The 21,365-nt window shown below is 35.3% G+C and overlaps 1 protein-coding gene across 1 annotated transcript in view; it reads right to left on the bottom strand.

Moving 5' to 3' along the window:
* Positions 1-1,462: 1,462 nt before the first annotated feature.
* Positions 1,463-21,365, bottom strand: part of sv2ca (synaptic vesicle glycoprotein 2Ca) — an 80,075-nt gene continuing 60,172 nt past the window's right edge. Inside the window, exons 5-13 of the mRNA XM_056457018.1 lie at positions 11,553-11,686; positions 9,443-9,532; positions 6,963-7,070; positions 6,758-6,846; positions 3,873-4,037; positions 3,658-3,791; positions 3,362-3,565; positions 1,889-2,048; positions 1,463-1,754 (exon numbers count right to left, since the gene is read on the bottom strand). Coding sequence (XP_056312993.1) covers positions 1,571-1,754; positions 1,889-2,048; positions 3,362-3,565; positions 3,658-3,791; positions 3,873-4,037; positions 6,758-6,846; positions 6,963-7,070; positions 9,443-9,532; positions 11,553-11,686 — 1,268 coding nt within the window. The 3' untranslated portion in view covers positions 1,463-1,570. The remainder of the gene's footprint in view (positions 1,755-1,888; positions 2,049-3,361; positions 3,566-3,657; positions 3,792-3,872; positions 4,038-6,757; positions 6,847-6,962; positions 7,071-9,442; positions 9,533-11,552; positions 11,687-21,365) is intronic.

Genomic DNA, 21,365 nt, shown 5'->3' with positions numbered 1-21,365 from the left:
TGATACCATGTTTTTGTGTGGGCATACAGCCAACCATGTAGAAAAAACAGGGTCCAAGAACTGCTTTGCTTTCCCACTGGCTTGAGATGTACTGTAGAGCCAGGTCTGACATCACTGACATCTCTATTAGCAACACAAATGCGGAGGCGCTAAATACAAACACAGCATTAATGTTGCTATTAACGGTGAAGCCAATGTGTGCATGCAGAGCTCAGTGGTTTTCAAAGACGAAGATTACGATTGATAATAACATGTTAGAAAGGCTCTAAAGATTAAATTCAGTTCACGAGTTCACGCTTACATATTGCTTGATAATATTAACAGATTTGGCATGCTGTCCTTGGAGAGAACCCTGAGCTCGGAGATAATTGAGCCCAAAGCTCCCGTCTGGTCAATGAGCATGTAAGGAGGTACAAGATCAGGTAGTTCTTGTGAGCTCCCCAAATTCATTCGACCAATTCCTTGATTATCAGGAGCAGCCCTAGAGGAATAGGCCGCCAACCACACCAGCGCAAACCCACGTGGTGAAGCTCAGTACTTAAGTACTCGTATGCTGTTCCTATTGGTTTATTTAGTTCACTTATGTCGAATGACTTTGAACTGTGGGGGAAAACCAGAGAACCCAGGGGAAACCCACACGAGCACAGGGAGAACATGTAAACTTTGCACAGAAATGCCAGCTGGCCCAGCCAGGACTTGAACCAGCGACCTTCTTGCTGAGGCAACACTGAGACATTGTGTCTCCCAAACCTGGACAATAAAGAAAAAAAGGGGGAGATGGGGTGGATGGGGGGTTCTTTAAAAAATGAAGATACGTGAGTAAAGTTAAAAGGGACATTTATGTTGAGTTCGGAATGATCCGATTGGCTTGCTAATGATTATGGATGGGGGACCAGCGTTTGAGAGTTTGAGTTTGAGTTTGAGTTTGAGATTGCAAAATTCTGTAGTACGGCGCTGCGAAAAGGGGCGGGATTAAACAAGATAATTAGACATTTAAAAAAGTGAGTGATTGGTCCATATTTTACATTTCTGTCCCTTGGTCTCACACAGTCAAGTGATGCCAGAGTTCACCAAGCTTGAACTTTGCAACACAGTGAGCTGCGAAACTTGACGGACGAACTTGCGTTTTCAGTATGAATGGAAGTCTATGAGGAGAAAAATCCAGTGGGACCGCAGTTTTGTAATGGATGTTTTGTTTCTGACAGGTGTAATCTGTCTAAAGATTAGGCTAATCACAACAGAGCCGACTCTTAGAAGGGAGGGGTTTAGAAAGAATGAATCTTCAAGTGAATCATTTGAGAATTTTGGTCATTTTAAAAGTATAAAAAGAGAAAACAAATGTGTTTTTTGAACTTGAATGGGTTTAGACATTCTAGGAGACTTCCAAAACCAAATAAGTAACTTTAAAAACAGCATAATTGTTTTTTTTTTTAAATATATCTGTGTTCAGAGGAAATTTCTATTGGCTTTAGAGTGACATGAGGGTAAATGATGGCAGAACTTTAATTTTGGTGTGAAGTAACCATTCAAGTCAAGCCTTTTGAGTTTCTCCAGACCTCTTACACGAGGGTTACATGAGGACATTAGAGCGGGTGTCAGGCAGTCGCAGTCCCACCAGACCTCCACCGACGAGCACCGAGGATGCCAGAAGAATGGGGATGGCTTTGGTGATGCCCACTAAAGATCCAAAAATCAGATTCCCCATGACCGCTGCTAGCTTGCACAAGGCATTACAGAAGCCAAATCCAGTTCCTCTGAAGGGCGGAAGAGAACATTTTTTTTAATGTTGGTGTTACATTGACTTTAATGGGCTTAGAGATTTGGGACCATTCAACAGCTTTGTTGCGTGCATGTTAGCATATTTTATTATGTATGAGTATAAACCCACCTTCTGTCCGTAGGGTACAGCTCTGTTGTCACAACATCCAAAGAGTTCCAGGCGGAAATGCTCAGGCCATTGTACAAGCAGAGCATCCCAATCATCATCGACTCACTGGTGCCAAACCACAGGAAGAAGCAGCTGATACCTGACAGGATCATGGAAAACCCTGACAGGACACACATAATACATATAGAAAGACTTTTTTATTTTTTCCACACATTACTAAATATATAATCAACAAATATTATACTGCAGCGAGGAATAAAATAATAATAATAATAATAAAATTGTAAAAATAAATAAATAAAAGCAAAAAAAATAACAATAAACCAAAAAATATATAATTTATTAAAACGAAATAAAAGCATTTTTTTCACTCATGACAAAATGTTTAAATGACAAATAAATTTAAGAGTATGGATAGGCGTACAATCAAATCAAATCAAATAAGTAAAACAAATTTTTTTTTAATTCTCTCATGACAAATATAAATGACAATAAATTAAAAAAAAAGAAAAATAAAGAAATAAAATAAACAAACAAATAAATAAATTATTAATAAATAAATAAATAACGAAATAAAGAAATTAATTCATTAATTATACAAATAAAAGCATTTTTACAGTCTTGACAAAAAGTTAATGACAAATATATTTAAGAGTATGGCAAGAAATGGCATAAAATGAAATAAAATATATTAAGTAAAACATCTCTCGTGTCAATTTGTTTATATGTCAAATATACTATTTGAGAGAATGGTTAGAAATAAAAAATAGAACAAATGTTAAATAATTATGACATAATTAATTAAATTAAAAATAAAATGAAATAAAATAAGTAAAACAAATTCAAAAACACTTCTCTCACGACAAACAGAATAACAATAAAATGCATACATAAAACAAAATGCATACACAAAATAAAATAAATAAAAAGATCTATAAAACAAATAAAATGCATACATAAAATAAATTATTAAAATAAAATAAAAAAATAAAAAAATAAAATAAAATAAAATAAATGCATACATAAAATAAAATAAATAAAATAAAAATAAAATAATAAAATAAAATAAAATAAATGCATACATAAAATAAAATAAATAAAATAAAAATAAATAAAAAAATCAATAAAATAAAATGCATACATAAATAAAATGCATGCATAAACAAAAGTAAAAATTAAATTAAATTAAATTAAATTAAATTAAATTAAATTAAATTAAATTAAATTAAATTAAATTAAATTAAATTAAATTAAATTAAATTAAATTAAATTAAATTAAATTAAATTAAATTAAATTAAATTAAATTATTTTTTTTCACTCATGAGAAAAAGTTTAAAATGACAAATATTTTTAAAAGTATGTCAAGGCATAAAATAAAGTCAAATATACTATTTGAGAGAATGGTTAGGAAAAAAAATAGAACAAATTTTAAATAATTATGACATTGTTAAATTATTTATTTATTATCTCACCTAGCATAGACAAGCGGCCAATTTTATCCATGAGCAGTGCAGAAACAATGTTGCCAGGCAGAACAGCTAGTGTTCCCAAGAAATTGACAAAGTAGACCCAGTATGCACTGTAATCATCCTCAAAAGTCATTTGACAGCCTGTTTTGTTGTGGTAAAATGTGCTGTTTATAACATCTGTGTTCTTAAGCTTGGAATCGTCAACATCTGTCAAGTTTAAAGTACAGTGGAAAACAATAATTAGACACAGACATGTAGCAAAGTGGTGGAAAGTGTTCCAAAATAAATGAGCATTTTACCAGTGTTGTAGAAGACAGCCTCTATAAATGTGCAGTTACGAAAGAAAGATCCAACGGATGTCACATCCTCAAAAAAGCAGCTTTGAAAGGTGGAATTGATGAATGTGACAGACTTGAATTTCATATTTATGAACCTGAGGAGAGAATAAGGGAAATGATTTATGTGATAATTTATACAGACATTAATAAAAAGATTAAGGTTTAGAATAAGTCACCTGTCGTTGATGAATAAGCTATTAGTGTGTATCTGGTTTTCAAGGGTGAAATTGAAGGTGAAGTCTTCAATTCGCTCGTTGTTATGCCGCTGTACTTTAGAGGCATATTCATCGTTCTGAAGGTGTTTGATGACGTCAGGAAACCACACAGATAAACCGTAATACCTGCAGAAATATTGAGTTCTTTAAATACACAATCGAGATGATAGAAATCAATGGATGGATACTGTAGAGAGTAGAGTGTGATGATACAGTATGTGTATACTGTACAGTAGGTATCGGACATTTTTACAAATAACTTTGCTTCGCTAAAATGCTGGATATACTGTACACATATATACCTTGATTAGGTACAACCTACTAGTACCAGGTCCCTTTTTTGCCTTCAAAATTGCCTTAATACATCGTGGCATAAATTCAACAAGGTACAGGAAATATTCCTCAGAGATTTTGGTCCATATTGACATAATAGCATCACACAGTCGCTGCAGATTTGTCAGCTGCTCATCCATGATGCAAATCTCCCGTTCCACCACATCCCAAAGGTGCTCTATTGGATTGAGCTCTGGTGACTGTGGAGGCCATTTAAGTACAGTGAACTCATTTTCATGTTCAAGAAACCAGTCTGAGATTATTTGCGCTTTATGACATGGCGCGTTATCCTGCTGGAAGTAGCCATCAAAAGATGGGTACACTGTGGTCATAAAAGGATGGACACGGTCAGCAACAATACTCAGGTAGGCTGTGGCGTTGACACAATGTTCAATCAGTACTAATGGGCTTAAAGTGTGCCAAGAAAATATCCCCCACACCCTTACACCACCACCACCAGTCTGAACTGTTGATACAAGGCAGGATGGATCCATGCTTTCATGTAGTTGACAACAAATTCTGACTCTACCATCCAAATGTCGCAGCAGAAATTGAGACTCATCAGACCAGACAATGTTTTTCCAATCTTCTATTGTCCACTTTTGGTGACCCTGTGCAAATTGTAGCCTCAATTTCCTGTGCTGACAGGAGTGGCACCCGGTGTGGTCTTCTCATCCGTTTCAAGGTTGGAAGTGTTGTGCGTTCAGAGATGCTCTTCTGCACACCTCGGTTGTAACAAGAGGTTATTTGAGTTACTGTTGCTCTTTCATTGTTTAAAACAATCTGACCATTCTGTTCTGACCTCTGGCATCAACAAGTCATTTGTGCCCACAGAACTGCAGCTTACTGAATTTTTCCTCTTTTTTAGACCATTCTCTGTAAACCCTAGACATGGTTGTGTGTGTAAATCCCAGTAGATCAGCAGTTTCTGAAATACTCTGACCAGCCTATCTGGCACCAACAGACATGCCACGTTCAAAGTCACTTAAATCACATTTCTTCCCCATTCTGATGCTCAGTTTGAACTGCAGCAGATCGTCTTGACCATGTCTAACATGCCTAAATGCATTGAGTTGCTGCCATGTGATTGGCTGATTTGCATTAACGAGCAGTCGGACAGGTGTACCTAATAAAGTGGCCGGTGAGTATACGGATCAAAAACAAATTCAGCACCAACCAGAAGAGGCATAAGGTCTGTTTTATTGCACTGTGTCTTTTGTTAGTTTAACGTGTATATTGTGAAATTTGCCACAAATGTTTGTAATGAGTCAACAATGTGTAGTAGACAACATTTTTTTTGTGTTGGATTGGACTGGATGTGGCCCATGTACATGTAAGTAGGAAAAAATATCAGATTTTAATTGGATTTTAATATGTATCAGATGAGTGCCCTTTTGTCTGCAGGCAGATCTGATTTTCACCTACTATTCGAGTCGCATGCGATTAAAAACAGTAGTGAATGACTAAAGCAAAACAACTTGTCATTGGATATGAGTCACTTTTAAAAGATGATGTAAACAGTTCATCAAAAAACTCAGATACAGTCACGAAATCAAAACTGACCATCAAGATCTGCAGTTTAAATGCAGCCGTAATCACTATTTGAGGTAGTCACAAGTTTTTCAAAATTGAGTCAAGAATGGGTGTTACTGAATAGTTTTAGGACAGCTTTTATAAAAGGTTTTGACTTCAAATGTTGACTACTGTAGACTGCTGAGTGTTTGTTTAAGTCTTTAATGCATGTTTATGCATCGTGTCATATCACTCAGCTCTCACTGTGATTTTTCTTGAGTGAACGCATGCTAATAAACTTTGCATGTAAAACCCATCTGTTTATGCAGAGGTTAATTTTGATTCCTGGCTTTGTTTTTTATATAATAAAGTTTCAAAATGCAACTCTAAGTACATCCCTGCCTGTCCTGTTTTGATTATAATTCAACTTATATTTTATCCAAAACTCAGGAGCAAACTAAGGTTAAGGCTTTCCTAAACACGTATCAGAGAATAATTTAACATGTTGAATCAATACACTCTATGGCATATAAATAAATAAATAAATAAATAAATAAATAAATAAATAAATAAATTTCAACCAATTGAAGAAGAACTTTAAAAGAATGGTCCATTAGTTATTGTTGGAAATGTATTTTCTAACATGAACAAACAATATGTAATACATTTATTATGATATTTGATCATCTTTGCTAATGTTAGTTAATGTTATTTAAGTGAAATAATGTTAGTTCATGTTCATCTTTACTCATCGAGTACTTATATTATTAATATATTAATGTGCAAGAAAGTTTCCCATATAAATGTGTTTTTATTTAAAGACATACATACATAGAATTTATTATTGGTTCTTTTTTAAAAAAAAAAAACAAGAAATAAATGTGTTTAATTGCTGATAATACAGTAATGTACTCATATGTATGTAATCATTTACTGTTGTGTTAGGAAATACACAGACAGACAGACAGACAGACAGACAGACAGACAGAGGAAGGTCTTACCCAAATGACAGTGTTAGCCACACAATAGCAAGCTTCACTGTGCTGTCTTTCACTGGGTAATTAAAACACTTCAAGAAGTTCAACCAAATCTGGAAGGACAGAAAAGAGTAAACAATCATTTGTACAGTATCATAAAAATATTCTGTGATCTATTTAATTGATAACAAAGAGGATCTTTATTACTGAAAGGGATGGTGATTCTCACCCCATGAAGCTCTGTCTTTATTCTGAAGATCGCTTTTGAGAAAAAGTTGCCCGATTCATGCATCTCAACAAACTCATCAATCTGCTTCGGGATTTTAATTCTGTTCACCTATGAGCAGAAACAAAGTTACCAAAAGCACATACAAAAGCCATCGTTCCACAAAATCTATAGTTTGATATAAAGACACTATAAAGACACAATTGGAACCAACTGAGGCTAGTAAACGTACAGCAACTACTTTTTGTGTTTAAAAGATATCCAAAGAGATACAGATCCAAACACAGACATCTTGGCTAAATTAAGGCTAAATTTGGCCTGTGAGTGAAAATCTTACAGACATCTAGTAATAGTTAAAAAATAGACTGGTCATAAAAAAATCCTAATTTGGGCTTGTTTCTAATTTGTCATTCTAAATGAGTGCATGCGACTGTATAAGTCCAAAAAAATAAAAAATAAAAAAATAAAATAACCATGTGATATTAATTTTATGTGTGAACTTTGTATACAGAAACAGTTTGGAGGGTGTTGTGGGGGGGCCCACCCCTCACTGACAAAGGTCCAAAATTTATCCCATACATGAGCTCATTTGTCCTATTTTGACTGCTATGCCATCATAAATAGTAAAAATAACCCATCGAAAAAAGCTTTAAGACCAAGCGGAACCCCCTGTTGGCTGTCGCTTCGGTGGGACTTCAGCTAACTTAATATTTGTTAACATTGGCCAAAATTGATCTTCATTTTACAATCTGACTTTCGCTACTGTATTGTTTTTAAATAGAGAAAACATTTTACAAGTAACTTGTATTCAAAATTGTGGACCTTATTCATTAAGCACTAAAAGTAGACCATATTAAAATTAATTTGAATACTATATTGGCTATTGTTCTTATCCATGAATTTTCAAATTTACTTGTTTTACAAGAGAGGCTAGAAAATCATGAAGCTCTACATTTATTATAATAATAATAATAATAATAATAATAATAATAATAATAATAATAATAATAAGTATTATTATTATTATTATGTTTTCATAATTTTTTTTATATAAATGGCCAAATTGTGACTGAGGAAAGTCGAATGTGCTGGCCAGTTTGTTATTTGCCTAATAAAGGACAATGGGCCACAGTTTTTAATTTAAAACTTTAACAGATTCCATTTTTTTGTCTAATGATATACGATGTAATACATTTGTATTTAAAAAAATAAGTATTTTTCATATTTTTTTATTCTAAATCATTAGGAAATATTTTTGGTATTTCAAAAAGTGTGGTTATGATGACCATCCGACAAGCTAATCCAGCTAAAAATAGTGCTTAAAATGTCACTAAAATGCAGTATTTCAGTCTCATAATTAAATAGAAAATGAGGTAAATAACTGCAAAAAGGGTTAGTTTTTAAGAAAAAAGAACCACCCCTTTCACCAGGCTGGCTACGAGCCTATTTATACATTTATTCATATAGTGACATGGCGGATGGTGAGAACAGTTTGAAGTAGTATATACATAGGTGCACTGCGCCAGCGCACCTGTGTATATTTCCAAATAAATGACAATATTTAGCTATGATGTATGTCTGCATTTTATGTATTTATTGTTGTTTTTATTCATTTATTGTTTATTGTTAATAACTGATTGTTATTGCCTGTACTGCAAGAAGGCCTATGTATAGTACATTGTTCATACTGTATTTTCTGTATTTAAATAATAATAATAAAAATAATAATAATAATAATAATAATAATAATAATAATAATAATAATAATAATAATAATAATAATAATAATAAACTTGAAAGAAATGCTAAATATTAACCTGAAGTTTCTGTTACTGTGTTAAAACTAAGATAAAGGAATCAGATCGTCAGTGGTTTAAAGTGATATGATGAATTGGAGTTAAATTGTTATTCCATACTAACTGGAAAGACATATAACGTTCTTTCCACATTTCCACATCCGCTGCGTAAAACATATGCTGGATAACTTGGTGGTTCATTCCGCTGTGGCAACCCCAGATTAATAAAAGGACTAAGCCGAAAAAAAGAAAATGAATGAATGGTTCTTTGTCTCGAGGCCCTAAATGCATCTAATTAAATTTTAGACATCTACAGTATGTTTGAACGTCTCTTTGATGTATTTAAGATACAAAATAGCTTGGTGTGTGGTGATTAATTTTTCACTTTTGGTTAAACTATCGCTTTGGATATGCAAACACTTTTGAAGACCACTGTATATTATATGTCTATAAAATAAGACATAAAAGTGTTCAATTTTGGTGACATCTTAATCTTCATCATTACTGCTGCTCAAAAAGTCTTAAAGCAGGCTGCAATCTGCCTCTAATTCTGAGGCTCAGTAAATGACACCAAAAACATCAGTAAAGCACACATAGAGCGCAGGATGAGACAATCATTCATGAGTTAAAGCAACTTTAAAGCATGCTCGGTGCTCTAAGCAGCTTAAAGTTAGGGAATCGACTCACGGTGAAGACTTTCTCTGGCTGTCCACGCGCACGCATGTTTGTGTCATGAATCTGCTTGAGGATCATCCAGGCCTCGTCGTGCTTCCCCACCTGAAAGGATAGAACCAAAAACATTTCAGAGAGATTAAGTGGATTAAGTGGAAACCGCAGCGCTGGATGACAGACGCCCACCTCGACTGCCACGAAAGAGTCACGACAAACACACGTCATTAGCTTCAAAGACAGTCACGTCCACGCAGTCAGCCTGTTTCCTCAGATGTTCACTGAGTTTAGTCAATTAAACTGAACTGATGTGCTTTTAATCTTCTAATAACTTGTAATTTGCAATTTGATATCTGATATCTGATTTTTTGGCCATTCTTTATTAAGGAATTATTAAAAATAAACCAAGGATTTACTATGTTAAAGGTGTAGTAATCATGTTTTTTCTTGGCATATTGATTACAATTCATACAACCATCATTTTACAACGAATACCATGGGTAGATTATACGTTTAATCAGGTATAATGTTAATAAATATTTTATTTCAAATAAATGCAGTATTTTTATTTGTTTTATTAAGAATTAAGAATTCAACAAAAAAAATGAAGCAGAAACAATTATGACAGAGCAGCAAATCAGTATATAGGGTATATGCACAGCTAGTGTTTCTTCCCATACCGATAAACTTCTGGTGAACGTTTAAAGTGACTTTTTTCAGTTTTACAGCATCCATGTTTTAATGTAATTAATCAGTTAAATAGACTTCAGCATTCATTTAGTTGTTCAAGCGTAAAACGAGATGAAAGGCCTTTTACATGTACGCGCTGTCAGGCTCAGCAGGCTAGCGCAGAAACTCTATTGAAAATACTGGGGAAAAATAAACTTTCATATTTTCAAGACATGGCGTGGAAAAATGTAATTTAATTTTTTGCACATTCTGAGACCCACTTTATATCGTATATCTATCAGTGGAGATGGTAGATTTATAAAGAAAACAGACCTTAAACATGCCTATTTTGTAACTGTATACAGTTCCCTGGAAGCGCTTGACCCAGGTTATTGAAAATTAAAAGCCCTTCTTCATATACCTTATTGAAATGATTTCAGTAAATATGTGACGCTACAGACTAATGATGCTGAAAATTCAGCTTTGAATTACAGGAATAAATTATGAATGCGTTTGATAAAATGTTTTCAGATGAAAATGACCAATAATGTACATTTTGAAAGAAGGCATTGTCTAATATAATTTAAAGCAGAATGTCGCAATAACATATTCTTTATAGTCAAGGATAAGTTTAAAAAATAAATAAAATCTTTTCACTTTAAAATGCATGGTCAAGTCTTGTGTGGCCAATTCAATAACATGTACATACAGTTGCTGTTTTTTCCCCAATTTCTGTTTAACAGAGAGAAGATTTCTAAACATAATAGTTTTAAAAACTCATTTCTAATAACTGATTTATTTTATCTTTGCCAAGATGACAGTAAATAATATTTGACTAGATATTTTTCAAGACACTTCTTTACAGCTTAAAGTGACATTTAAAGGCTTAACTAGGTTTATTAGGTTAACTAGGCAGGATAGGGTAATTAGGCAAGTTATTGTATAACAATGGTTTGTTCTGTAGACTATCGAAAAAAAATTGCTTAAAGCGGCTAATAATATTGACCTTAAAATGTTTTTTTTTTTAATTAAAAACTGCTTTTATTCTAGCCGAAATAAAACAAATAAGACTTTCTCCGGAAGAAAAAATATTATCAAACATACTGTGAAAAATTCCTTGCTCTGTTAAACATCATTTGGAAAAATATTTAAAAAAGAAAAAAAAAAAAATCAAAGGGGGGCTAATAAGTCTGACTTCACCTGTATATACAGTTTGGGGATTTCTATTTATAGGCATCTCCTATATTAGTGGATGTTTAGAATATGTCTTTATGATGCTTATTATTTAGAATGTTGATAAAACAGACCTTTTAAAGATGTTTATCAGATGTTTGTACACAGCAGATGTTTTCCAAGCCAAACGCTCTTCGAAATATGTCTTGCAGATGTACATTTCTGCATTCTATCTGCTAATGGAGTTTTCATTAGACCTTTTGACCTGGTTTGAGATGCTCCTCACCTCCAAGTAGAAGCGTGGGCTCTCCGGCATGAAGGTTAAGGCCACGACGGCACAAACGCATGGAAGAGCGCAAACCACCACAAACACCCTCCAGCTGTGGAACTGATAAGCTGAGCCCATACTGAAACTCCAGCCTGAGGAAAACATCACACAATTGCTCATGTTATTGATCCTGAACAGACAAAGGGTTTCGGCTGATAGCACTCACTGTGAGACTGTAGCATGTGAACTGCTAACATTTATCAATAGCTGCTGGCATGTCATAGTGGTTACAGGCTGAGTAAATGCATCCATTTCATTTGTTCAACATTGATTGATTACAGAAGAGTTGAGTCTGGTGTTTTTGTCTTTTCTAGGCACTGGAATTGAAGATCTGCAAGTTTAATGTATGTAATACAGTATGTCAGGTTTTCTTTAATAAAAGGGTTGATGATATTAGTTCACAAAAAAGAACCCAGCATGGCACCTTGATGTCAAAACACATCTAAAACGCTAAACGATTTGATATCAAACCTTGATGTCTATTTGACATCTACAGATTGATACTCTTTTGACTGTTTTGAAAAATTGTAGTCATCAGAAATCTTCAATTACAAATTCAAGTCCCCATGAAATCAAAACAAACCATATGATTTTGTTAGCTCACATTGCCAGTTATGTGGTGGACAATTAATCTGTGCATATCATTAAGAAAAAAAAAAGTTTGTTCATCCTTCTAATCTTTAGTTGAAATCTGAAAATGCACTTTTGCTTGTTTGTTTTCAGTTAAATTGTCAGATTACGCGTATCTTAGGAATTGTGCAGGACTAACTTGTTTACCGAAGCTGCTACAACTGTCAGTTTTGACAAAAAAACAGAAATGGTGAGAAGGCGGTATCTGTTATGTTGTTATAACTCTCCCTAAACCCTTTTCCAGACCTGTCTTAATGAAATGCCTACTTTACTACATCCAACCAGGTCGCAGTAGAAAAAAAAATCAAGCCACGCCCACTGTTTTCTCATTTAATATTCCGTTTCTCTAGAAGTAGTTATATAAAACTTAAAATGGAGGGTGGGTACAAAACCATCCTTATAAAAGCTTGTTATCTAAGGCCACTGCCCAGACCAGAGTGAACACAGAACTAGAATCCAGGAGAACACCCATGCTGTGTCCCAATTTGCATACTATCCATACTAAATAGTATTTGACAGTAGAATTAGTATGTCCCTAATCGTAGTATTGAAAAGAGTATGCCAAAGGTCCCCGGATGGTTTACTATTTCCGGTAAAAACTCGAAGTGTAGAAGCGTCCATACTCTAACCACTGATATTGCCCACAATACATTGCGCGTAGGACGTGAATTTGATTAGAACTACAAACGCGGGTGAAAAGCGTAAACAAACTACAAACATGATGGACGCGCGAGACCAACAGTCAAGTAGAGAGGCTTCGGTAAAGATGTTTGTATGACTGTTAATTAATATCTAGCCCACTGGAACATATTTCAATTACGTTTTCTGTGTTATATTTCATCTGCAACAACAATACTGAACTTCTATAAAGACGTGTTTGGACATTAGCATCTGAATGCAGAATTATCCAAAGACCTGAGGAGATTTCTCTGCATGAAAGACTCATGAATGGGAGATAAACCTGCTGCTGCTTCTCCAATAAGGTGGGAAATTAAATATGAAAGAAATATGGATGATTTGTGGATGACTGACAGGGCTCGTAACTAAGCAACACAACGATCTGTTAACGAGGAAGTAGTTTGTTCCAAAAGCTTGCATACTCTTTTGTTACACACTCAAAAGTGTGTACTTCTCCCTTCACAAAAAAGTACATACTACTGTAGTATAAGTATGCGAATTGGGACGCAGCACCAGAGAACTCCAGGGAGCTGGTGTAGACCCTGACAAAATGGGTTAACCACAAAGCTCAGATATTCCCATCTCCGATACCTTTCTTTCTTTCTTTCTTTCTTTCTTTCTTTCTTTCTTTCTTTCTTTCTTTCTTTCTTTCTTTTCCCTCAAGAGTCTAGTTAAGTTTAGTGTGCCTCGAAACCAGTAGTCAACACGACTAGACCTCTTGCCGCTTCAAAACTTGAAATGACCGACTCCACCCCACTCCAAGCCTCGCGAGGACAAAGAACTGAGCACCAGCTCAACAGAGGGAGTTCTTCACAGTCTACATCTGAACTGGTGTAAACTAAATGTAACCCCGAAGAGACCATAGAAGGGTTAAACTGATTATTTTTGGTTCGCTTGGTTTGGTCTTACAAAATCCGAGGGTTTTTCCATCCTTACACTCTCTCAAACTATTATTTTTCTTTCTTTACTCTTCTCTACACTTTTATGAATGTGTGTTTGTGTTAGTTTCTGTTAGATTAGTCAATAAAATTTCATTTTGTATAAAGAAAGGTGCCTGTGCATGTGTATGATTCTAATGTCGATGTTTTTACCCTGCTTAAACAGGCTTTTTATTTTTGATAGCATTAGCCATAATTGAAGTCAACTGTCCATTCCAATGATCGCTGGGTGATTCGTTTGTTAGGATTTAAAGAGTCGATTCTTTTGAAGCCCCGTTCAAATGAATTTTCAATTCACTTTGAGCTAATTCGCTACAACACAGAAATGCCAACTGGCCCAGCCTGGACTCGACCCAGCGACCTTCTTGCTGTGCAGCAACAGTGCTAACCACTGAGCCACCGTGTTGCCATTTTACCACATAATCATGTACAATATTTTTTGATATGTATTTTGACTAATGGCTGCTCCATCAAGAAGTGCACTATTTAAATGTATAGGGGACGATTTCGGACACAGCCCACTGAGAGTCCACTGAGCTACAGGATTTCTCAGTTCTGCTATAATATCCTTAAGTGCAGGCAAACCAAAAGCTATCCACAACTATTCTACATTTGTAATGTTAAGTGGTGTTAGCCAGGTTTCTGAAATCTCATAAAGCAGCTTTAAGTCTGTCATGGGCTCCCAGTGTGCAGTAAATATATTCTGAGCTGAAAATGTTTTGGTCTCGTTATGTCACTCTGTAAAGGCTGAATTATACTTCTGTGTCGAGTGATCACCGTAAGCCGTGCCACATGCCTTGAACATAGTCATGCATTTAAACATCTGTGTTTTGTTTGACAATAACTCTTCCAAAATGCAAGCTTTTTGGTTACTCCGTATAGTGTCTTTTGTACTTCTACATCATGTCTAATATGTCTACTTTATGTCTAATATACAGTATTTTAATGTCTGATTCATTTGTATTCAATGTGTCTTTCATTGCTTCAAATAACAGATAAACCATAATACCTGGAGAAATATTAAGTTCTTTAAAAACACAACAGGCAATGAGGGAGATGAATGGATTGATACAGAGAGTAGGGGTGTAATGTTTGTAGACATTAAAAACCATAGGCTAGATTTACTTCAGCTTGCAAGTACACTTTACTAAGAAAAGAAAAAAAAAACCTAAAGATGTGCAATGAGAAAAGAGAATAAAAAGGTGTACCTCATTACATATCAATTTCCCCTTTCACATATATGCTATATTTACAGAAGGATACTGCTATATTTAAATGAATAAGCTACTAAGCTGATTTCAAGGGCAAGCATAACAGAAACTTCCTTTTGACATCAAACAAGGCAATCACAGCCCTTACATAAATTCACTACGGTTTTACTACAAATAAATCTCTAATAATTTTGTTTTTAATCCATGGTAACCACAAAGTACCTTTAGTTTAACCATGGTATTTATAGTATAATTTATATAACTTAAATAATTGATTAACAACCAAAGACAATTACTTTAAAAGGCTTTTAATTTGAATGAAAGTAATGGGAGTTACTTTCATATAATCGTTCAAAACAGACACACAGGGAATGGAAGTGGCTTTATTGCATCAGTTATAACCCAGAAAAAATGCCATGTAGCATAATTGCCATGCTGACAAAACCCACTGTAAACCAACCCACGTTTATGAGCCTGAAAACTCAGGGTTTGTTCGAACTAAACGTGAACTTGCCTGGGTAAAAGCTCAAAGCCGCTTTATGCAACACATCTCAGGTCATAACCCTTATTAGACTGCTTTGATAGTTGATGCAGGAGTAAGTGTTGGCCATTATGGAAATGAGCTGCTGCATCTGTTCTTTCATTCATCCGTTACCAGTAGAAACACCAGCAAAACTTTAAAATCCCAGTAGCACTTATGATATTGTGATCTCATGCTAATTGTGCACAGTTTAGTTATTCTGGCTCTATATATAAAATCCATGGAACTTTAAAGTAACATTACATAGACAGGCTACATGCAATATAAACCATGTCTTAAAAAAACATGCCTAACATAACTGCTCAACAACCACAACAACAAAATGTACAATAAATATAGTTCACATTTAATCCTATAGTACACATAGTATGCTATGCTAAGTCCTGTGTTTACAGCTGGAAGACGTGATTTATGTCTGAATGGGATTGAAAGAGACATTAAGGATGCGGCAGGATGAAATGAAGCACTCTCTCTGTGTGTTCATTTGCGTATCTCTGTGGTAAATAATGCAGGTAACACTATACTGCAGTATAATTGAGAGCTATGAAGCTGCGATTGCAACAGCAGGCAAGCCCAGAGGGTTAATGTTTCGCCCATGTCATTGGAAATCTCATTACGTAGATTATGTGCATAATTGACTGAGGAAACGGGCGACTGAGTCAGCAGATAAAAGTACTATCCGTTTATGCTCATGTTGCCAGCAGCTCCATGACCACAGCCAGCTTTAATGCAAATAAAACGACACACTTACACAAACTGTGAAAGTAAATGTTGTAATGAAACATGTCCATTCGAGTGTACATTTGCATTGTTGCTCTTTTACGAAAGCTACTGAGCTGCTTTCAAGGGCAAGCATAGCAGAAACTTCATTTTGATATCAAACAAGGCAATCACAGCCTTTACAAAATGAACTATGGTTTTACTACAAATAAACCTTCACCAATAATTTTGTTTTTAATCCATGGTTTAACCATAGTAAATTAACCAATGGTTTAACCATAATAAAACTGTGGTTATACAAATTGTAATCTGCCAAAAACATGTTTCAATTACTTTTACTGTAATGAAACATGGTCAATTCCATTAGGGAGAACACACTGCATGTTCAATTGAAAAAGCTATATCCAACTTACAATTTTAAGTTCTAAAATATTCCCTTAATGTTCGACTTACATTATATAATATTATTTTTTGAATGTTCTTAGAAAGTTTAAAACATCTCTTTTTTTCTAGACGAAGTATTCCTGTTTTCATAATGTTTCAGAACTGTCATTAATTTTTTCAAACATTTCATCCACATCATATTATGACCAATACTTTTAGTTCGGTACTAACTGCTTCAACCAACTGAGGCTCATTCTGAAAACGTACCATTATGTACATTTCTGGAGAGTGCTAAATATGTCCCAGGAGGTACAATTTGCTGTTCTGGCGTAAATCCACCAGAAGCCGCTGTCGACTGGCTGACTGACTGACCAATCGTCTGACCCATCCTCCTCCTTCCCTAAACCCAAAAGATAGTGTTTTCAAAAGCACTGATTGACCAGTGCCCACCCACCTCCCTAAATCCAACCAACAGTTTTAAAATGCAATCCAAAAAAAAGGAAAAGCTCCCACCTGATTTTTACCACGTTTTCTCACCCTGTTATTTACTTGTTTATTTTGTTTTTTGGCTTCTGATTTTGTCTTGCCAACTTTCTAGAACTGTTCTTTGATGGATTTAACCCTTGTCTTCGTGGTCAACTCGATGTACATGGTGAGCTACTGGACAAACCAAGTGTATCTGTCTGCAGACTGCAAGAGGGGGGCGTAACATTAAGGGGCGTAACTTGTAGTAAGTTAAAGAGCAACTTGCAGTAATCGAGATCCCATTGAACCATGCGAAATGTCACAATGAGATGTTGTTAGCAAGATGGCGGAAATACTTAACAGAGAACATTTTCACCAAATGTTTTCATGAGGTTTCTCCAAATTTATCCACAAACTATTTATTTGATGTATTCTTATATTCATTCTTTTAGCAACTCCACCATGAAACTCCCAAATAACAGTATAAAGGCAAGCGCATCATGTATGAAAGCCTCCGCAACTTGCAGCTGTACGTTCATAACTATGATGGTTGGGTTTAGGGTTAGGGTAGGGTAGGTGTAGACATTAATTATGATGGTTGGGTTTAGGGTTGGGGTAGGTGTAGATATTACTAACTATGATGGTTGGGTTTAGGGTTGGTGAAGTTGTAGATATTACTATGATGGTTGGGTTTAGGGTTGGGGTAGGTGTAGACATTAATAACTATTATGGTTGGGTTTATGGTTGGTGAAGGTGTAGATATTACTATGATGGTTAGGTTTAGGGTTAGGGTAGGTGTAGACACTAATAACTATGATGGTTGGATTTACGGTTGGTGAAAGTGTATATATTACTAAGTATGATGGTTGGGTTTAGGGCTGGGGTAGGTGTAGACATTAATAACTGATGGTTCGGTTTAGGGTTGGTGAAGGTGTAGAAATTAATAAGGATGATGGTTGGGTTTAGGTGTGTCGTAGGTATAGTTAATAACTGATGGTTGGGTTTAGGTGTGGAGTAGGTGTAGATGTTAATAGCTGATGTACAGCGCCATCTTGCCGACAACATAGTTTTGAAACGTGGGTCTCCATAACTTCAAGTTATGCCTCTAACATGCTACAAGTTACGCCCCTTCATGTTCTGCCCGTCTTGCAGTCCGCAGACAGACCCGCCTTGGACAAACTGGTAACAACAGGAAAGCCATCCATACAGAGGTAAGCTGGTCAGCTGGTAAGCAAAAAAAAGGAAGGGCATCATACCATCCCGTACTGTTTATTTTAAAGACGAAATGCAACCAAGCGTACTTCTGGCTACATAACTCGCGATCTCCAGAAATGTATACAGGGTTAGATATGGTTGTCACAATACTGAACTTCGGTACCAATCAATACTGAAATTTTAAAAAACGAAAATTTTCCGCGAAAATTTAAGTGTGTTCTTAAACTGTGATTGGCTGTGAAGGTCATCAGTTTATCGAACTCACCGCTTTTTACTGAGTGTAAACACATCAGCTGGTTTGTCTAGAAGCTGACATTGAACGATCCGCTGATGAATCATGGCATTAAAACACTCCAGTGTCCCTGTGTCTGTGGTTACACTCAGTAAACATCGGTGAGATTGGTGAACTGATGACCTTCAAGGCCAATCACAGTCATTTCTGTTGAGCACTTGAGCACTCAAATATTCACGGAATATGGAAGTTTTTTAAATTTTTGTATCGATTGGCACTGAATTCCAGTCTCTTGACAACCCTAGGGCAAGATGAAACAACCTATGTTTAGAATAAGCCTGTATGTTGGTTTAAAACTGCTTTTACTATGTCTACCACAGAAATATACTGTAGTTTATAAATACACAAACTAATGAGAAATGTTTATTTAATACTTACAAATTGTTAGAGTTCAGTGAAAAAAAGTGTAATCAAAAATTATGTGTGTGCTAAGTGTCTTTGTTAGCCTGTAGCCGGCTTAGCAACATGGATTACAGCCTGTTGAGTAAATTTAAACTTTTTGAAGGCATTTTGTTATGTGTGGATTGACAAACCAGGTGACAAATGGCAAAAGGGCTTTTTAAAATGTCAAGCAGCCAATTCATTACCCATATACTAGAACACCGTGCATAGTTTACAGCTCCATTTCTCACCCACAGTATTTGCATTCACATTTCATTTATAACTGGTACTGCTGAGGCAAGCATCACTATTATCATAAATCATAGGTAGAGTCAAAGATTTAAGCAAACCTTACGTGTTGTATTTAGATTGTCTGCACCACAAACATTAATCATGTTTCAAATAATTTGAAGGCCTCTTCAGGAGAGGTACAGTACCTGTCACATAGAACTGTGTTTATGCATTTACAGATTAATTGGGAATACCCGCTGCTTCAGCCAAAATTTTCTGTGAAATGTACTTCAACATACAGTACATTTGATTGCAGTTTCTGAGTAAAATGAATGCTACAGGGCAGTATTATGAGGAAAAAATGCCTTCCTTTTGACAGTAATGATATTTAAAGCGACATATTGTTAACAAATAAATGATTTTTCTACAGTTCTTACCACAACATCAAATAAATACCACAAAACAACTGTGCCAATGATTTGTAATTGAATTCGTAAGACAACTTTTTCTAGCATGGTCAATTTGCTCATTTTGTATGCCGTTGCATTTGTAAAGCAGAATGCTCGTGTTTGAGGCCAGTGAAGCGAGGTTCCACAAAAGAGATAAAAGCAATGTAAAATCAAGGTAAAACTACATGGTCGCAATGTGCTTTTCTCTTATGGTTGCTTTTGAAAACAGTTTTTGTTGTGTTTAGGGATAGGTCTATAGGTCTATAGGTCAGTGGTTTGCAAAGTGATCTGTACAATAAGCAATGCCTTGTCGTGGATGTGTATAAGAAGGACATGTATGTGAAATTTACAAAAAACTTGTACCCTAAGTAAATGTACGCATTTCAAATTCACCAAAAATAAGAAAGTGCCCTCTAGTGGATTTTTCATCAGAAACATGCCACAGAAGTACCTTGGGCAATATATTTTACATTTCACAAAAACTGACGTCTGATTCATGCATTTCCAAAGAGATTGAGTTGAAACAATTACTGGAACAATGGACTGGACTGGAAAGCAATTTCAAGAATGAATTATTTTTAAGTCACCTATATTTATAAATACATCCACTATTCACTTCTATTTACAGATAAAATGAACAGTAAAATGTTGAAGTCTTACACTTTTATATTTACATTAATGCTTTCGTCAAACGCATTTATCAGTAGTGAGTGACAATACATTTAGACACAATTAATAAGTTCTTGCTATGCCATGGAATAAATCATGTTTTTGGCATCACTGGCATCAAACTCTACTGTCTGAGCTAGACTTATTCCTTTTGAATAAGGTAAGGTTTACCGGCATCCTTGCCAAATTTGCCCACTGGCCTCTGTCCATCATGGCCTCCATGGCCTCCTAACCATCCCCATATCCTAATTGTCTTCATCACTCTGTCTGCTGTCGCGTCATCTAGGTGGATGCTGCTCACTGGTGGTGGATAGTGAGATTCCCCCCCCAAAATGTGTAAGCGCTTTGAGTGTCTAAATTTTTTTAGATTATTATTATTATTATTATTATTATTATTATTATTATTATTATTATTATTATTATAACCAACTTAAATGAATTCAGATTGAATAAACATTGGAACATATCTAGAATGGAAACATATCTGTACTGAGACACAGTAAATGATGACTGGACTATACCTGAATGAACATCTACTTTAAAATAAAGGAGATTAAATGTCCAAACATTTATGACTGCAGCTCCTGCTTCACACACAACACACAGACTCTCGATTCACACAGCTTATGATTGTTTCTTATTGATTCCCAGCATGCAGACTATAAAATACTGTAGGCTAGACTCCATAATACTTTCCTAGCCGCTGTATGCCTGACAGCTTGTCCCTTGCCTAGGCTTCATCAAGGGCCATTCATAAATCAAGCGCTCCTTTCGCTTTGTCTCACAAGGCAAGGAGAAAAACCTCATTACTATCTGTTCGCAGAGAACAAAACTGAGTGAACTCCACCAACAGGAGTGAAAACGGTCTGTTCCAGACGTCGTTTTGGCCGAGAGACTCCTCTCCTCCTCCCTTCCTCCTCTATTCCATCATTTCGTTACTGATGAGTGCAGCTTATTTCCAGAGTAG

The sequence above is a fragment of the Danio aesculapii genome, chromosome 5 (assembly GCF_903798145.1).
Source record: "Danio aesculapii chromosome 5, fDanAes4.1, whole genome shotgun sequence".
NCBI classification, from domain to species: Eukaryota; Metazoa; Chordata; class Actinopteri; order Cypriniformes; family Danionidae; genus Danio; species Danio aesculapii.
The sequence above is the reverse complement of the archived record's forward strand: the minus strand, read 5'-3'. Positions and strand labels throughout refer to the sequence as shown.